The following is a 16,881-nucleotide window of genomic DNA, read 5'->3' as shown; positions in this document are numbered from 1 at the left end:
AGAGGGAGGCAGGCCGGCACCTCTAACAGTATCCTCAGGCCATGACCCGCCTCAGCCTCAGCCAGTCTGGACCTTGTCCGTGAGGGTGGGCACGTGTGTACAGGGAGGTCTCGGGGTCCAGATGCATCATTGACACCCTACTATCTGGCCGCCCTCTGGAGAGAATTAGCTTTTATATCCGTCAGGTGTGGGGTGCACGCTGCCTACCTGGAATCGTTAGCAATTTTTTCTCAGCACAAGATCTTTTTGGTTTTGTTTCTCAAAGAAGCGTTGGAGTTGTTGTTTCTTGGTTCTTTTATTGACCATGTCAGTGATCTGAATTTAAGCCATGAATCCGAGTGAATTTTAACTTGTAGTCATAAATTCTCAGAAAACTTCCCCCTCCATCAGATCCCAAACCGAAATGAACAAATTTATGGGTAGGTTCCTTTGTGGGGTGGTTCTTCTTTTCCCTGTTCTTTTTCTTGTTAAAATTCTGTCAGAGAGCACGCGCATTTGCCAGGGGGATAGAGGAGGGGAAGAAGGCCCCTCCCAATGGGGCGTGGTCACACCACAACCCCTTCTCCCCCATTCTTCCATCCTGTTTGGATTTTGGGCTTGCACGCATGCACCTGGCGTGTTTTTCAAGTGGCTGGGGCCAGATTTAAACTGCACAGTTGGCCACTTGGGACCCAGCTCCCTTAGTCACAGGGCCATAGGGCCAGCCTTCCAAGGTAGATTATTTTCTAGTCCACTCAAGGTACAGCCTCTGGGAGAGGGGATGCCCCAGCTTGCGGGCATTCAGTTCTGTCTCCTGTCTCCCGTGCTGCCGCTAGCTCCTGACCTCATGGTCCTAGGTCAGTACAGGCATCAGTCCAGCCGCGACGGCCTGTCTCATTGTGTTTTGATTCCAAAGATTTCCTATCATAGGCTCGGCTGTCCGTTTACAGAGACGTTTCAACGCCATTGTACCCGGCACTCGAGATCTTGGCAGTCTGGCTTTCAGCGTTCTTCACCTTTGGTGGGAGTCACCATCCTCTTAATGCAGTTTGAGAGCAGCTGTTGCTCTGACGTCGGTCTTGTCTCCTAGGTTTGTGTCTGGCCTGATTAGCCAAGGGAAGGTTGAAGCTTTTGAAAGAATGCTGTGGAGGGCCTGCAAGGGGTACACCATCGTGACCTACGCCGAACTGGACGAGTCCCTCGAAGACCCCGAGACAGTGAGTAAACATCATGGTCCCCCCTCCTTTTAGTATTTAAAATTATGCCAGAAGGTGTGTACACTCAACAGAGAGACTTAGACAGACAGAGAGAGAGAGAGAGAGAGAACCCCTGGGGGAATGGTCACGCCACAGCCTTTTCTCCGTTCTCCTTTTGGAGTTTTGGCACACATGCCCACATGCCTGGTGTGTTTCTCCAGCCACTGAGTCCAAGACTCCAGCCGTGCAGTTGGCCATGTGGGACCCAGCACCTGAACCCCCAGGCTCCCTGCTGGCTCGTGACCCCTTTCTAACAGTGGCAGACTCACAGCAGAGCTGGAGGGGCAGGATGAGGACCGTTTCCCTGAACCCCGTGTGGGGGCCTGCGTCTTGGCAGGCATATGGGAGTGGTGGTTGTGCGTGCCGTCAGGTGACGCATGGTCCCTCGTGCACGTGAAATACCTGAAACGCGAGGGACAGCACAGCCTCGGCCCTCTCTGGGAGCACGGGCGTGGATGCTGAGTGTTTCCGCACTCTGCTCACGGCCACGACAGTGCTACAAGTTCGATTTGGGGCCACGTTAGCAAGTAGACAGCTCTGCGGTCAGAACCTCCCAGTCACGAGGTCCGGCTGTTGGCCGAGTGAACGAGTGGCCCCTGGCGGTGTGGCCAGCGTGTCCAGGCTGCACCCAGACGAGCACCAGCCGCCCTTCCCTGTCCCTGGCAGGGGGAAGTCATGAAGTGGTGTGTGTTTCTCATATCCTTCTGGGGAGAGCAGATCGGCCACAAGGTGAAGAAGATCTGTGACTGGTAAGCAGAGGGCTTCCACGTCCTTCCTTTCTGTTCAGGACCCTCTAGTCAGAGACGTGGGTGCAGAGACGGCTGGTTCTGTTACGTGGTTTCTTTGCTGTAGTTCCAAGTTCCTTTTTTTTAGAGATATTTATTTAATTTTATTTATTATTATTATTTAAAAGTTTGCTGTAGAGCGTGTACTCTCACCAGAGAAAAACAGAGTAAGTGGGAGCGGGAGAGAGCACCCCGAGGGGCATGGTCACCCTGCAGCCCCTTCTCGTCCCTTTCTTCACCCTGTTGGGATTTGGACATGCACGCACACACACCCAGTGTGTCTTCCAAGCCTCCAGGGCTGGGATTCAAACCATGTGGGCCCCAGCTCACTTAACCACTAGGCTCTGGGGCTGGCCTGAGACCAAGTTAACATCCCAGGTTTGTGTGTTTTCCTGAGGACTCGAGGTTTCAGAGCAGTTGAAGAGGGATCACGTTGCGTCTTCCTCCTGGTTTCACCACCAGCCAGGCTGGCTCCCCGTCACTTCTGAGCACTGAGCCTCTGGCGTGGGCCCCTCAGCAGTTTTCTCCTGTGCTCACAGATCGGGGTGGCGGGTGGGGCCAAGGACACTCTGGGTGGCTGCCTGAGTGCAGAGCCTCCCTGTCACACTGCTCACCAGGCTCACTCAGGCAAGTGACCGAGACTCGGTTTCCTCACCTCCAAGAGGAGAGAGTAGTTCGTCTCTCAGGGCCATTGGCAGTAAATGCGATGACATGGGTGCGAGGCCTCAGGGCAGCGTCTGCATTGGTCAGTGTCGAGCTGCTGCAGCAAGGGCTGTCAGTGGCCTGTTCTTGTCAGGTCTTCCAAGCCTCCAGGGCTGGGATTCAAACCATGTGGGCCCCAGCTCACTTAACCACTAGGCTCTGGGGCTGGCCTGAGACCAAGTTAACATCCCAGGTTTGTGTGTTTTCCTGAGGACTCGAGGTTTCAGAGCAGTTGAAGAGGGATCACGTTGCGTCTTCCTCCTGGTTTCACCACCAGCCAGGCTGGCTCCCCGTCACTTCTGAGCACTGAGCCTCTGGCGTGGGCCCCTCAGCAGTTTTCTCCTGTGCTCACAGATCGGGGTGGCGGGTGGGGCCAAGGACACTCTGGGTGGCTGCCTGAGTGCAGAGCCTCCCTGTCACACTGCTCACCAGGCTCACTCAGGCAAGTGACCGAGACTCGGTTTCCTCACCTCCAAGAGGAGAGAGTAGTTCGTCTCTCAGGGCCATTGGCAGTAAATGCGATGACATGGGTGCGAGGCCTCAGGGCAGCGTCTGCATTGGTCAGTGTCGAGCTGCTGCAGCAAGGGCTGTCAGTGGCCTGTTCTTGTCAGCAAATGAGGCTCCAAATAGGGAGGGCCCCTTCGTTTGCTTACGCCAAGGCGGTTTGTAGATTGCCTGGCTTCCTGCAGGGTAGGACTAGGGCTTGGGTGTTTCTCTCTACCGGTGTTTGCGCTCAAACATTTGTTAATAGGAAGTAATTTTACATATCACTTGATGATCCTTACTCTCTTCTAGTAGAGATATATTTGTTTTAACGTGGAGGAGAAACGCTCCACCCAGCTCAGCACACTGAATCCACAGATGTTCGCCGTGTGTGTGCAAGGCCTCGGCACGGGCAGGGCCCACGTCCACACCCTTTTCTCAGAGGGCTGTCTTTTCCTGCTTTGGAAGGGGAGCTGTCGGGCGGTGAGCTGAGTCTGGTCCTATGTCAGGAGCAGGCCCTTTCCCTCCTGCAGACCTGAGGCTGTGTCTGGTTCTGTGTTCTAGTTACCACTGCCACGTCTACCCCTATCCGAACACAGCCGAGGAGCGCAGGGAGATCCAGGAGGGCCTGAACACCCGGATCCAGGATCTTTACACTGTGCGTACCCAGGAGCGCTGCCTCCTGATCTGAGTGTTGTCGGACATTTGCAATTCCATCTTCTTCCCTCCTTGTTCGTTCATGAACTTCTTCTGGTAAGAAGATAAGCAGCCCTGTGTGCAGTGGCAGGCATGGTTTCACCTGCACTGTTTTGATTCCCATCTCTCCGACGTCAGCGCAGGTTTTGGTGGCATGTGGCCGGAAGCAGCACACTAGAGCAGAAGGGGATTTCTCTGCAGGGTGGGGTGGGGCAGAGCCGGTGGCTCCCAGGGCTGATGGGGCTGGGCCAGCCTTGGGGACAAGTGAGAGCCAGCGAGCTCCCAGGTGGGCTCTCATGCTGCACAGTGATGATGGCCTCTGACCATTTCCTGTGTCCTGGGGGAGCGTCGTATGCCCTAGGAGCCTCCTGAGAGAGGCATGTGATTGGGGATTTTCTGTCTGCCTCCTGGGGGTTCTGGGGGTGGGGCCTCAGAATGAGCGGCTCCCTTCACTACCATCGTGGGAAGCAATCCTCTGTCGGTGGGGAGAAACTCCCCAAAAGGACGTCAAGTGCCTGGTAGAAAGGCCGGGAAACTGCTGTACTGAGCTGCGTCTGTCTCCCCAGGTGCTGCACAAGACGGAGGACTACCTACGGCAGGGGGGGGGGAAGGCCACCGAGTCCGTGTGCAGCCGGTGGGGCCTCAGAATGAGCGGCTCCCTTCACTACCATCGTGGGAAGCAATCCTCTGTCGGTGGGGAGAAACTCCCCAAAAGGACGTCAAGTGCCTGGTAGACAGGCCGGGAAACTGCTGTACTGAGCTGCGTCTGTCTCCCCAGGTGCTGCACAAGACGGAGGACTACCTACGGCAGGTGCTGTGCAAGGCCGCCGAGTCCGTGTGCAGCCGCGTGGTGCAGGTGAGGAAGATGAAGGCCATCTACCACATGCTGAACATGTGCAGCTTTGACGTGACCAACAAGTGCCTCATTGCCGAGGTCTGGTGTCCCGAGGCCGACCTGCACCACCTGCGCCAGGCGCTGGAGGAGGGCTCGGTAAGGCACCAGCTTGCCCTGCCTGGGTCGAGGCAGGCCTGAGCGAGCAGCTCAGGCAGTAAGGATAAGGGAGGGTGCTGGGACGCAGAGGGGCTCTGTACTGCTCTCTGTTTGAGCTGAGATTGTGGCGAGCGAGTCACTGGAAGATGGGCGTGTTTACAGGCATTTCAGACCCATGATAGAGTGTGTGCTTGCACATGAGAGACACACACACGCTCCCTCCACGGGGCTAGGTCACGCCCCAGTCCCTGTCCCAGTCCTTCTGGCTAGTCAGGATCTTGACCAGTGCACCCGGCCCAGGTGTTTCCGGTCGCCTCGGGGCCGGATCCATGGCCGGCCTGTGGCTTCCAGCACGGCAGCTCAGTGCACTCCTGCCTGTGCCGAGGCTGAGCTCGTTTTCAGTTTTACAAAGACTGTCGCAGTGAGTGACACGCGCCCTGTGTCTCTGTGTGCTGGTCGGGCTGGTGAGTAGACTCCCTGACGTGACGCTACTGGATCAGTTCTGGTAGGAGTTGCCAGCCGCTGCGTTTTCCTCGTCGTCCGTCTGTTTGAGAACCTCTGAGTGTGTGCGAGTTGTCTGTCTGTACTCTTTGCTATTTTCTAGGGGGTTGCCGGTCTTTTTCTTGCCAATGTCTGTTGGCTCCTTATCTGTGATGTAAGCCTTTTTTCCCGAGTCCGGTGCTTGGCTTTGGACCTGCGGCATTTGTGGGTATTTGTTCTGGTCCAGCGTAGTCCACTTGTCTGTCTGTGGCTGCGGCATCTGGGTTCTGAGAGGGAGGCCTTTCCCACTCTGAGGCTACGGAGCACCCCTCCCATGCTCCTGTAGGTTTCATTTTGCAGCGAATCCCAGGTCGCCCCACGGAAAGAGCTTCCTTGTCTGATGGGCCGTAGAGGCTGTTGTCAGTCACCCGGTCTCCTTGCACGTTTCTGTGATGACACAGATATAAAACGTAACGTCTGCGACAGCGCGGTGCCAGACACCCAGACAGAGGGGGAAAGCTGCAGGGGACACGTAGGGCCTGTGTGAGAGTCCGAGCCGTCGTCGTGAAGATGAATAAGGATGGTTCTTATTTATTGAGGGAGTGTCAGTTTTGAGGGACTTGACTTTACTATGTGTGATGCATATACATGTGCACACGTGCACATGTGGGTGTGTATATGTGCACACACATGTACTTATGTGTGTAGACGTGCACATGTATGTGTACACGTGTATGTGCCCATGTGAGTACATGTGCATGTGTGTACGTGCTCACTGGCTGCCTTCTGACTCCTAAGGTTGCAGTATGCATTTCAGACATGATCCAGGCTGCTCTTTATTTTAAAAAAATTAAAAAAATTTTTGGAACCAGCAGATGGCGTACTGGTTACTTTGCTGGACTCCCACGTAGTTGACCATGGTTTGAGTCTTGGACCTGGCTACTTAAACTCACGTCAGGCATGTGTGCATGTGTGCCTAAGATCCCAAGAGGAGAATGGAGGATAAGGGATTGCAGCGTGACCATCCCTCTCCCCACACCTCCCCCTGACCCCGTGATTTCTCGCTTTCTGTCTCTCTGTCTCTTCAGTAAGTGCGTGAGCCCTATAGTAAAAATCTCTCAAAAAAAGTATGTGTATATATCTAGATATAGAGACTGGAAATCTTTGTGGGCAGTGGACTGATTTCTTTTTTCATCATAAATTACTATCTGCTTTTCTGAAGAACTGTAAACACTGAAAAGCGTGTGATTTTGCCATTCAGATACAATTAATGTTGACCCTTTGGTTTCTTTTTTTCTTAGGTGATTCTGTAGTTGCCTCTAAATTCTTCCTTGACCATTTCCTTTTTTTTTTCCCTAAGTATTTTCCAGCCATTTGTTTATTTAAATTGCCCAAGAGTGTATGCACTCAGCACCGAGAGGCAAGCAGAGAGAGGGAGCCCAGAAGGAGCTGTAGCCAGCAGAGAGAGGGAGCAGCAGCCGGCAGAGAGAGAGGGAGCCCAGAGGGAGCTGCAGCCAGCAGAGAGAGGGAGCAGAGAGAGGGAGCCGGCAGAGAGAGGGAGCAGAGGGAGGGAGCGGGGCGGAGCCGGGAGGGCGGGGGAGAGAGAGGGAGCAGAGAGAGGGAGAGAGAGGGAGCCGGCAGAGAGAGGGAGCAGAGAGAGAGAGCCTGGCAGAGAGAGGGAGCCTGGCAGAGAAGGAGCCTGGCAGAGAGGGAGCCAGGCAGAGAGAGGGAGCTGGGCAGAGAGAGGGGCTCTCTTGGTGACCACAACCCTCCCCTCCCTTTTCTGTCTGCCGCCTTGACTGTCCTTGGACTGCCCAGGTGGTCAGCTCTTCCCTGTGACCAGGTGCAGAGTCCACGCTGACCAGGTCACCCCGACTGCGGCGTGTTGATGGGGCATTTCTCCTGGGTGGTAATGTCCTTCCTTATTCTTTCTCACGTGGAAGAGAGAGAGCAGCACTGCGATCCCTTCCTTTATGAACACGATCCCCACTAAAGAGACGCCCCCAACTCTGATCCGCACCAACAAGTTCACCGAGGGCTTTCAGAACATCGTGGACGCCTATGGGGTCGGCAGCTACAGGGAGGTGAACCCAGGTCAGTCCTCGCGCCCGCGGTGTGCGTGTCGCTGCTGCTCCTCCCTGGGAGCCCGTGCCAACCTTCGGGCCGTGGGCTGCCTTGGCTGGCCGGCAGCGTGAAGTGTGACCACACAGCTAGCTCTCCCGTGGGGCTGGGAGAAAGCCCCGGCGTGCTGCGGGCCGTGTGCAAACTGCTGCTGTTCCCACGTGTGCCCTGATGGGGTCTTGTGCCGCTCCCCCAGCTCTCTTCACCATCATCACGTTCCCGTTTCTGTTCGCTGTGATGTTCGGAGACTTCGGCCATGGCTTCGTGATGTTCTTATTTGCCCTCTTGTTGGTGCTAAACGAGGATCACCCCAGACTGAGTCGGTCACAGGAGGTAAACACGGGAACGCTGCAGCTTCTCTTCCTGGCTGGCAGTAGTGACCCAGCAGAGGTGTCTGTGGGACGCTAACTGTGACATGCCACGCATGTCAGAGACTGCAGCCTGTCGCCTCTTCCTGGGCAAAACTGCCCAGCACCCCGGTCTCGCCTGGTCCCCGCATCCCAGCATGTCCGTGTGTCCTCATCTCACTTCCGTAGAGTTTACTCATTTCCTTCTCCCGGAGTGCGAGAGGGTGGGAGAGGCCGAGAGACAGCGAGGGCACCCCAGCGGGGTCTGTGAGCTCAGGACGTTTTCTGAGACTCCCTCAGCACAGCGGTGGGTGGGGGACCAGGCCCGGACTCTGGTCTGTCCCCAGCCCATTTCCCATTAACGGCCTGGGGCGTGTGCTCTGCTCACAGATCCTGAGGATGTTCTTCAACGGCCGGTACCTCCTCCTGCTGATGGGTCTGTTCTCCGTGTACACGGGCCTCATCTACAATGACTGCTTCTCCAAGTCCCTGAACCTTTTTGGCTCACGGTGGAACGTGTCTGCCATGTACAGCTCCAGTCACTCCCCGAAAGAGCGTCAGAGGATGACACTTTGGAAGTAATGACCAGGGCCGGGCGCTGCATCGGGGGGCAGGCGTCTGCCAAGGGTCCTCCCCGTCCCTTCAGTGAGCCCCTGGCCTTCTCCCCACAGTGACAGCGTGGTGCGGCACAGCCAGGTTCTGCAGCTGGACCCCAGCGTCCCTGGGGTGTTCCGAGGCCCCTATCCTCTTGGTATTGATCCTGTGAGTGCACCAGCCCCCACTGTCCCAGCGTCCCTGGGGTGTTCGAGGCCCCTGTCCTCCCGGTGTTGACCCTGTGAGTGCCCTGGCCCCCACTGTCCCAGCACCCTCGGCTCTGGCTGCTCTAGGGCCCACCCAGGTTGAACCGTCCCAGGGTTTTCTGGACTCCTTAGCTCAGTTCTATGTTCGGGCGGGAGGGAGGTGTCCCGTGGTTGCTGGCTGGGTGCCACCATCTCATGGTTCCCCATCACGACAGTGTACGGGGGAGGCTGGGCTCCACTTTGTCCACCTGTCTGACCTGTCAGTCTGGGAACCCCTACTCTCTGGACTTGGCAGTTCTCTCTCGCTCGCTTTCCTTTTGGGTGTTACTCCCTGAACCGGCTTCCCTAGATACCCTGTTGTCTCTGGCGTCAAGAGCTTCTGTCGTCCTAACAGTCTGGTCCATGACTCTCAGGCTGAGAGAGAAGTCTGAATACAGGTTCTCCTTTAACTTGGGAGCTGCCTTTTGATTTAAGACAAGAACTTTCTTGAGTGTCGCCTGTTGAGGGAAGCTAGAGACTTGTTTTGTTTTATGTTTAGATCTGGAACTTGGCCACCAATCGCCTGACTTTTCTAAACTCTTTCAAAATGAAACTGTCTGTGATCTTGGGAATTATCCACATGACTTTTGGAGTTATTCTGGGAATATTTAACCACTTGTAAGTATAGACTTTTATTTTTTAAGCAATATTTATAATCCCAGTTTGATATTTCTTAAACTTTTCTTCCGGGTGGGAAACTGTGTTTAGTGGGTAACGGCTAGCTAAAATGGTGGTATATTTTTTGTATGATTCTTTTTTTTAAAAAAAGAATTATTTTATTTTATTATTATTTTAAAATTTGTTATAGGGCTCTTGCACTCACCATGGAGAGACAGAGAGAGAGTGAGAAAGCAAGCCTCTAGGTCTGGGGCTTGAACCCTGGTCAGGAATGTGAGAATCCAGTGCCTTAACTACCGTGCTACCTGTTGACCCCTGTATAATTCTATTTTAATGATACAGTTTTTTTTTTTTTTTTTTTTTTTTTTTTTTGTCAGAGGGTACATATGCTTGCAAACCAGAGAGAAAGAGGGAAAATTCGATAAATACCCTCATTGGGGCTTGATCACATTGCAATTTTTTCTCCATCCTGGTGGGATTTGGGACATATACACATGCCTGGTGTGTTTTTGTTTGTTTGTTCGTAACCAGGTGTATGTGCTCACCAGAGAGAGAGAGAGAGAGAGAGAGAGAGAGAGAGGAAAATATGCTTGCAAACCAGAGAGAAAGAGGGAAAATTCGATAAATACCCTCATTGGGGCTTGATCACATTGCAATTTTTTCTCCATCCTGGTGGGATTTGGGACATATACACATGCCTGGTGTGTTTTTGTTTGTTTGTTCGTAACCAGGTGTATGTGCTCACCAGAGAGAGAGAGAGAGAGAGAGAGAGAGAGAGAGGAAAATAAGATAGGGTCCCCAGGGGAATAGCCACACTGTAGTCCCTTCTCTTTCATTCTCTTGGAGTTTTGGGTAGATACACACATGTGCCCAGTGCATTTTTCAAGTTGCCAGTCTGGGAACTGCGCAGTTGGCCATGCGAGATCCAGTGACCTAACTACCATGCCACTGGCTGGTACCTGCCCAGTGTGTTTTTCTTTTCTTTTCTTTTCTTTTTTTTTCTTTTAAGAGTTATTTTATTTAACTTTATTTATTTTCATTTGATCAGAGAGGGACAGAGTGAGAGAGAGAGAGGGAAAGTAAGAAAAATAGCTACCACATCCAGGACTCAAACCATGGTCGGCCATGTGGGAGTCCAGTGTCCTGAACCACCACACTACCTGCTGGCCTCAACCTGGTGTGTCTTCCAAGACGCTGGACCAGAGTTCCAGCTGCGTAGTTGGCCATGTGGGGCCTGGCTCCCCTGACCACTAGGTCACAGGACTGGGCCAGTCATTCAGGGTTCTGTGGTCTCAGCAATTCGTTCAGCAGAGCTTATTGAGCATGTGGTCTGTGCCAGGCGTTCATCTCCACCCTAGGGGTCAGCAGTGAGGACAGAGACTAGAGGGCCAGTCAAGAGGGGAGACGTGCAGCATGGAAATTCATTTCATTTTCAGAAGTGGCGGAACCAGCAGATGGCGTAATGGCTATGTCGCTGGACTCCCATATAGTTGACTGCCTTTCGAGTCCCGGACCCAGTGGCTTAAACTCACGCCGGGCGCATGTGTGTGCGTGCCCAAGATCCCGAGAGGAGAATGGAGGAGAAGGGATTGTGGCGTGGCCATCCCCCCGGGGATGATTTCTCGCTTTCTGTCTCTCTCTCTCTCTCTGTCTTTATGGCGAGTGCATGCGCCCTATAGCAAAAACCTCTCCAAGAAAAAAAAAGTGGCGTTTTTCATACTCTTCTTTTATTGTATAAATCAGAAAACTTTTTGGTTTTATTAAAACCAAATATATTAAGAAGAAGAAATTATAACATTTTTCTCTAACTAGACCTGTTGTTTTTTGTCTGTAAACATAATTTGTATAATTTAATGTTATTAAATTAAAAAATTTCTTTTATTTAATTATTTTTGGGGAGAATTATTTAATTTTATTTGTTATTATTTTAAAAATTTGCTATAGGACACATGCGCTCACCAGGAAGAGAGCAAAAGAGAAAGAATGAAAGCAAGCCACCAGTTCTGGGACTCAAACCGTAGTCGGCCGTGTGGGAGTCCAGCTCCTTAGCCAGTGCACCACCTGCTGGCCCCCTGTAGCTTTACATTGTTTAATTTTTTTAAGAATTATTTTGTTTTATCCAACTTTATTTTTTGGAGAGGTTTTTGCTATAGGGCACGTGCGCTCGCCAGACAGACAGAGACAGACAGACAGAAAGCGAGAAATCACCCCCCAGGAGGGATGGCCACACCGCAATCCCTTCTCCTCCATTCTCCTCTTGGGATCTTGGGCACACACGCACACGCGCCTGTGAGAGTGGGTCTGGGACTCAAGCTGTGGTTGGCCATGTGGGAGTCCAGCGATGTAACCATTATGCCATCTCCTGGTTCCAGGGAGAGACATGTTTCCAAATAAAGCAATCGAAGATTGTTCGGGGAAGTGATCACAAAAGCTCTTGTCATTTTTATTGAACTCAGCTCTTTTCTTCTTGGATATGTACGGGGTATTCAAAAGGTTCATGAAAGTGCCTATTATGAAAAAAAGCTGTGTATGGCTTTCACATTTTTTTCACACCAAAATAAACGCTTATTTTATTTCCATTTTCCCACCAACTTTTTGAATTTCCCTGTGTCTGAAATACTAGCCTGAACCACAAGACAAGTGAGGTATGAAATAGGCCCCTGTACTTATTTTATTAGGTCACACGTTTGCAGATTAGCTTGCCCTTTGCCCACGACTGCCTGTGGTCACAGGCTGATGGAAGCTTTCCTCTTCTAGGCACTTCAGGAAGAAGTTCAATATCTACTTGGTCTCCATCCCGGAGCTTCTCTTCATGCTCTGCATCTTCGGCTACCTGATATTCATGATCGTCTACAAGTGGCTGGTGTTTTCCGCAGAAACCTCCAGAGTCGCTCCCAGCATCCTGATCGAGTTCATTAACATGTTTCTGTTCCCGGCCAGTGGAACCAAGGGTCTTTACCCAGGGCAGGTGGGTCGTCTTTCCCACCCTCACGAAGGTCGAAGGTCACAGGGTAGCCTTTCCGTCCCCAGGAGGAGAACGAGTCGGGGTTCCCGCCCCCACGCCCCGAGGCTCTCAGGAGGCCCTTTTCTGTGTGTGTCACCCCAGGCCGAGCCGTCCTGCTCCGAGCACTGGCCGCGTAGCCGCTCTCCCGGCATGCTCACTGCCAGAGCTGCGGGAGACCGAGTGCTGTTGGAGGGCTCCTGATGGCGGCGAGGCTGTGCCTGGGTGCCTTCAAAATGCCTGGCCTCTAGATGTGGCTTCTCCGTCCACGCGCCTTTCTGTGATGTCAGCGTGGGCCTCACAGGCGGATCCCTTCCTTGGAGTCCAGCTCTGCCATTTGTTCCTGATAGACCTTTGGCAAGATTGCTCAGCTTAGCTTCTCCGCCTCGGTGTCCTGACCCGTAAGCCAGGGCTAAGAGTAGGACCCAGTTCTGTGTAGAGCTCTGGGTCCCAGTGCCCAAACAGCGCCTGGCATGGATGGTTCCTCGTGAGCCGGTAGCTCTCAGTTTACGTGGAGGGTCTTCAGGTGGCGGCAAGTGGCTCAGCATCCCCTGCTGAAGGAGCACAGTAAAGACGCCACCTGGCGTGTCATGGGTATCTGTGAGGACAGACAGACAGACTCGCAGACCTAAGTGTCAGGACCTGTGTTCCTCCTGAGCCTTGATTTTGTGAGATATGTATATGATACATGTAATATATATATTATGTACAGAGAATGTATAAAGTCTATGTTGTGGGGTTTTTGGATTTTTGCCATAGGGTATGTGTACATGCCTGAGAGGACAGACAGAAACAGTGAGAAGGAAAGTGAGAAATCACTTCCCAAGGGGTGGCCACACTGCAGTCCCTTCTCCTCTGCACTCCTCTTGGGATTTTGGGCATGCACACATATGTGCCTGGTGTGTTTTTCAAGCCACTGGATCTGGGACTCAGACCACAGAGTTGGCCTTGTGGGGTCCGTCACCTTAACCTCCACACTAACCCTAATCACCACGCCACCTGCCACCCCTGATTATAATAATTTTTTAACAAGCCCCCAGATGAACCAAGACTATAAATAAGTAAGTATTCTTGCATTTGCGCTTCTATTTGCAGTTCTGTCTGAGACGGGTTAGCTCGCTCGACTTCTATCTAGAACGTCCCTAACTTTTCTTACTGGTCTAAAAGTAATATTTAACCACTGCATCATTAATGTTGCTGTCAGTTCTAGAATTCAGCTAAGAGTTCAGAAAGAGAGTCCAGTGGCCCACAGAACTGGGTTCGTGTTGCTGGTGGTCTCCTTGTTTATCAAGCACCGTGGAGACCGCTGGCCGCCTGCGTTTTAACGGGTCCCCTCCGCACCCACAGGAGCACATCCAGCGCGTGCTGCTAGCCATCACCGTCCTGTCCGTCCCCGTGCTCTTCTTGGGAAAGCCGCTCTTTCTGCTGTGGCTCCACAACGGGCGCAGCTGCTTCGGGGTGAGCCGGGTGAGTGCGGGTTTGGACACACATTTGTGTGAGCAGAGTCTCCTTTGGTTATCCAAAGACTGGGGGAGGAAACACCTTTTGTGGGTGCTGGTCTCCCGACTGAAAAGCCAAGGCTTCCTTCATTCGATCCTGATGTCGTCCGTTCTGCAGAAGCTTAGCGAAGAGCCTGCTGTGCGGGACGTGGGAGCGGGCCCTGGAGTGAGCGGCGCGCCCAGCAGGAGGGCAGCTAGTCCTCCAGGACGGCCTGTCAGAATTGGAAAGCTTTCGTCCATGTTCTCACCGCTGAGTTTCCCCTTTGCAGTGTTTATGTAAATACGAGGCCAGCAGGTGGTGTGGTGGTTAAAGCGCTAGATCTCCCATGACCAACTTTGCAGGGTGAGTGCTGGACCCGGCGGCTTGAAAATCACACTGTCTGGGTGTGCATCTGTGCCCAGGAAAAGCATGGAAGAGAAGGGATTGCAACGTGGCCATCCCTGGAGGGGTGATTCCATACTTTTCCCTTCTCTGTCTCTGGCAGGCACATGTGCCCTATGGCAAAAACCTAAAAACAAACAGACAAAACCTCCCCCAAAACTCTGTCCCCATTAGGCACTTCCCAGCCCTCCTCACTCTCCTGTCGGTCTCTGTGAACTTGGCTTCTCCAGAGACCTCATGTAAGTGGGACTGTGTTCCGTTTGTCCTTTTATGATTGGTGACTTTCACTTAGCATCATGTCATGAAGGCCATGCAGGGCGTACCGTGTGTCAACATTTTTAAGACTAAATAATACCCGTTATATGGGGAGCCCACATGGAGTTCTGTGTTCATCCATGTGTGGACGCTTACACTGTTCTGCCTTTTGGCTATTGTGAATAATGCTGCTGTGAACACGAGGGTAGAAATAGATTTTTAAGTCTTTGTTGTTAATCCTTTAAGGTATATACCTAGGACTGGAATTGCTAGATCTTAGGGTAATTCTGTTTAATTTTTTCTTTTTTTTCTTTAGAGATCTTTGCTTTATGGTACGTGCACTTGCTGGAGAGAGAGAGAGAGAGAGACATAGTAAGAGGGAAAGTGAAAAATCACCCCCAGGAGGGATGGCCTCGCCCCAGTCCCTTCTCCTCTCTGGATGTTGGACATGCACACGCATGTGTGTGGTGTGATTTTTAAGCCACTGACTCTGGGACTCAAACTGCGGTTGGCCATGTCAGTGTCCAGGGACATAACTGCTATGCCATCTGCTGATCCCTTTTTTCTTTTTTTTAAGAAAGGGTCTATATTAGTCTGCCAAGTCGCTGTGGCTACAGGCATGCACCACCATGCCAGGCTTTTAGGGAGGGCTGGCAATTGAACCTGGGCCTCCCAAGTGGCTTCAGCCTGGAACCGAATCGCAGCATCGGTCAGTGTGCGCCACATGACTGGGCCTCTGCGCTGTTTTCTAAGGGCTGCACCGTTTGCCATCCCCACCATGCGCTAGGCTTCTGCCTTCCCCACATCTGTACCAATGCTTGTTACTTTCTAGTTTACTTTTTAATTAAAAAAATTTTTTTTTGAATGATAGCTATCCTAATGGATAGGAAATGCTTACTTTCTTTGAAAGAACTTTTTTATTCCCGCTGAGTTGTTCGGAGAAACACAGGAACTGTGGAGTTCTGGTTTGTCACAACCTTGTGATCCCGTTCTTTCGGTCATTAGATTAGTTACACGCTGGTGAGGAAAGACAGCGAGGAAGAAGTCTCCTTGCTCGGAAGCCAGGATATAGAAGGAGGAGGTGACCTGACAGAAGATGGATGCAGAGAGGTGACGTGTGAGGAGGTAATCTTTTCAGCTGCTGTCGATGAACCTTGAGATTTCGTGGAGATAATCGGCGTGGTAAAAATGATGACTATCTAAAAAATCAGTCTAGAAAGGCCAAACGAAACGGCGGTTACGCAGAGTTTCCGAGTGCTGCTTTGGCCACGCGTGGGCATAGAATGTAAGTGTTCGGGGTTATTTGTAGTTTCACCGTCACAGCGGGATTTACAGTGGGGATGTAAATGACTGAAGCGAGTGAAGGTGCCATGAACATGACGTCAGGAGATTCCCGTCGGTCAGAACTTCCCCACAGTTGAAAGAACTGGAGAGACCCAGTCACGTTCTTCTTCGAGGGGAGTCTCCCGCCTTGTGTCAGATCCCGGGAGGCCGTGGTTGGGTTTTACTTTGTGAGTTTTCTTTATTTCTGAAGCTGTTGGTCCCTTGAGGTTGGAGTACTGGCCCAGGTAGCCCTGGGCTTATTGTCTTCAGTCTTTCAAACGGAGGGAAGCACTGCTGCCTGTCCTTACCCTAGGAAAATGCCCAAGGTAGTGTGACTGGTGGCCCGGGTGCGGCCACCGGCCATCGTCGGACCAGCGAGACCATCCTGCCCGGCTGTCATAGCCAAAGCCATGCAGTGGGCGGGGATAATGGAGGGTCCCTTTTCACCGGCCGCGGGACTTGGCTTCTCCAGAGACCTCATGTAAGTGGGACTGTGTTCCGTTTGTCCTTTTATGATTGGTGACTTTCACTTAGCATCATGTCATGAAGGCCATGCAGGGCGTACCGTGTGTCAACATTTTTAAGACTAAATAATACCCGTTATATGGGGAGCCCACATGGAGTTCTGTGTTCATCCATGTGTGGACGCTTACACTGTTCTGCCTTTTGGCTATTGTGAATAATGCTGCTGTGAACACGAGGGTAGAAATAGATTTTTAAGTCTTTGTTGTTAATCCTTTAAGGTATATACCTAGGACTGGAATTGCTAGATCTTAGGGTAATTCTGTTTAATTTTTTCTTTTTTTTCTTTAGAGATCTTTGCTTTATGGTACGTGCACTTGCTGGAGAGAGAGAGAGAGAGAGACATAGTAAGAGGGAAAGTGAAAAATCACCCCCAGGAGGGATGGCCTCGCCACAGTCCCTTCTCCTCTCTGGATGTTGGACATGCACACGCATGTGTGTGGTGTGATTTTTAAGCCACTGACTCTGGGACTCAAACTGCGGTTGGCCATGTTAGTGTCCAGGGACATAACTGCTATGCCATCTGCTGATCCCTTTTTTCTTTTTTTTAAGAAAGGGTCTTGCTATATTAGTCAGCCAAGTCGCTGTGGCTACAGGCATGC

At 52.0% G+C, this 16,881-nt stretch overlaps 1 protein-coding gene across 1 annotated transcript in view; it reads left to right on the top strand.

The window, feature by feature from the left end:
- Positions 1-16,881, top strand: part of ATP6V0A2 (ATPase H+ transporting V0 subunit a2) — a 38,397-nt gene that overhangs the window by 16,122 nt on the left and 5,394 nt on the right. Inside the window, exons 6-16 of the mRNA XM_006149229.3 lie at positions 1,070-1,196; positions 1,902-1,984; positions 3,770-3,863; positions 4,680-4,892; positions 7,316-7,466; positions 7,690-7,826; positions 8,231-8,418; positions 8,512-8,602; positions 9,179-9,297; positions 12,055-12,265; positions 13,646-13,765. Coding sequence (XP_006149291.1) covers positions 1,070-1,196; positions 1,902-1,984; positions 3,770-3,863; positions 4,680-4,892; positions 7,316-7,466; positions 7,690-7,826; positions 8,231-8,418; positions 8,512-8,602; positions 9,179-9,297; positions 12,055-12,265; positions 13,646-13,765 — 1,534 coding nt within the window. The remainder of the gene's footprint in view (positions 1-1,069; positions 1,197-1,901; positions 1,985-3,769; positions 3,864-4,679; positions 4,893-7,315; positions 7,467-7,689; positions 7,827-8,230; positions 8,419-8,511; positions 8,603-9,178; positions 9,298-12,054; positions 12,266-13,645; positions 13,766-16,881) is intronic.

Source organism: Tupaia chinensis, unplaced genomic scaffold (assembly GCF_000334495.1).
Source record: "Tupaia chinensis unplaced genomic scaffold, TupChi_1.0 Scaffold000258_1, whole genome shotgun sequence".
Lineage (NCBI taxonomy): Eukaryota > Metazoa > Chordata > Mammalia > Scandentia > Tupaiidae > Tupaia > Tupaia belangeri.
The sequence above is the reverse complement of the archived record's forward strand: the minus strand, read 5'-3'. Positions and strand labels throughout refer to the sequence as shown.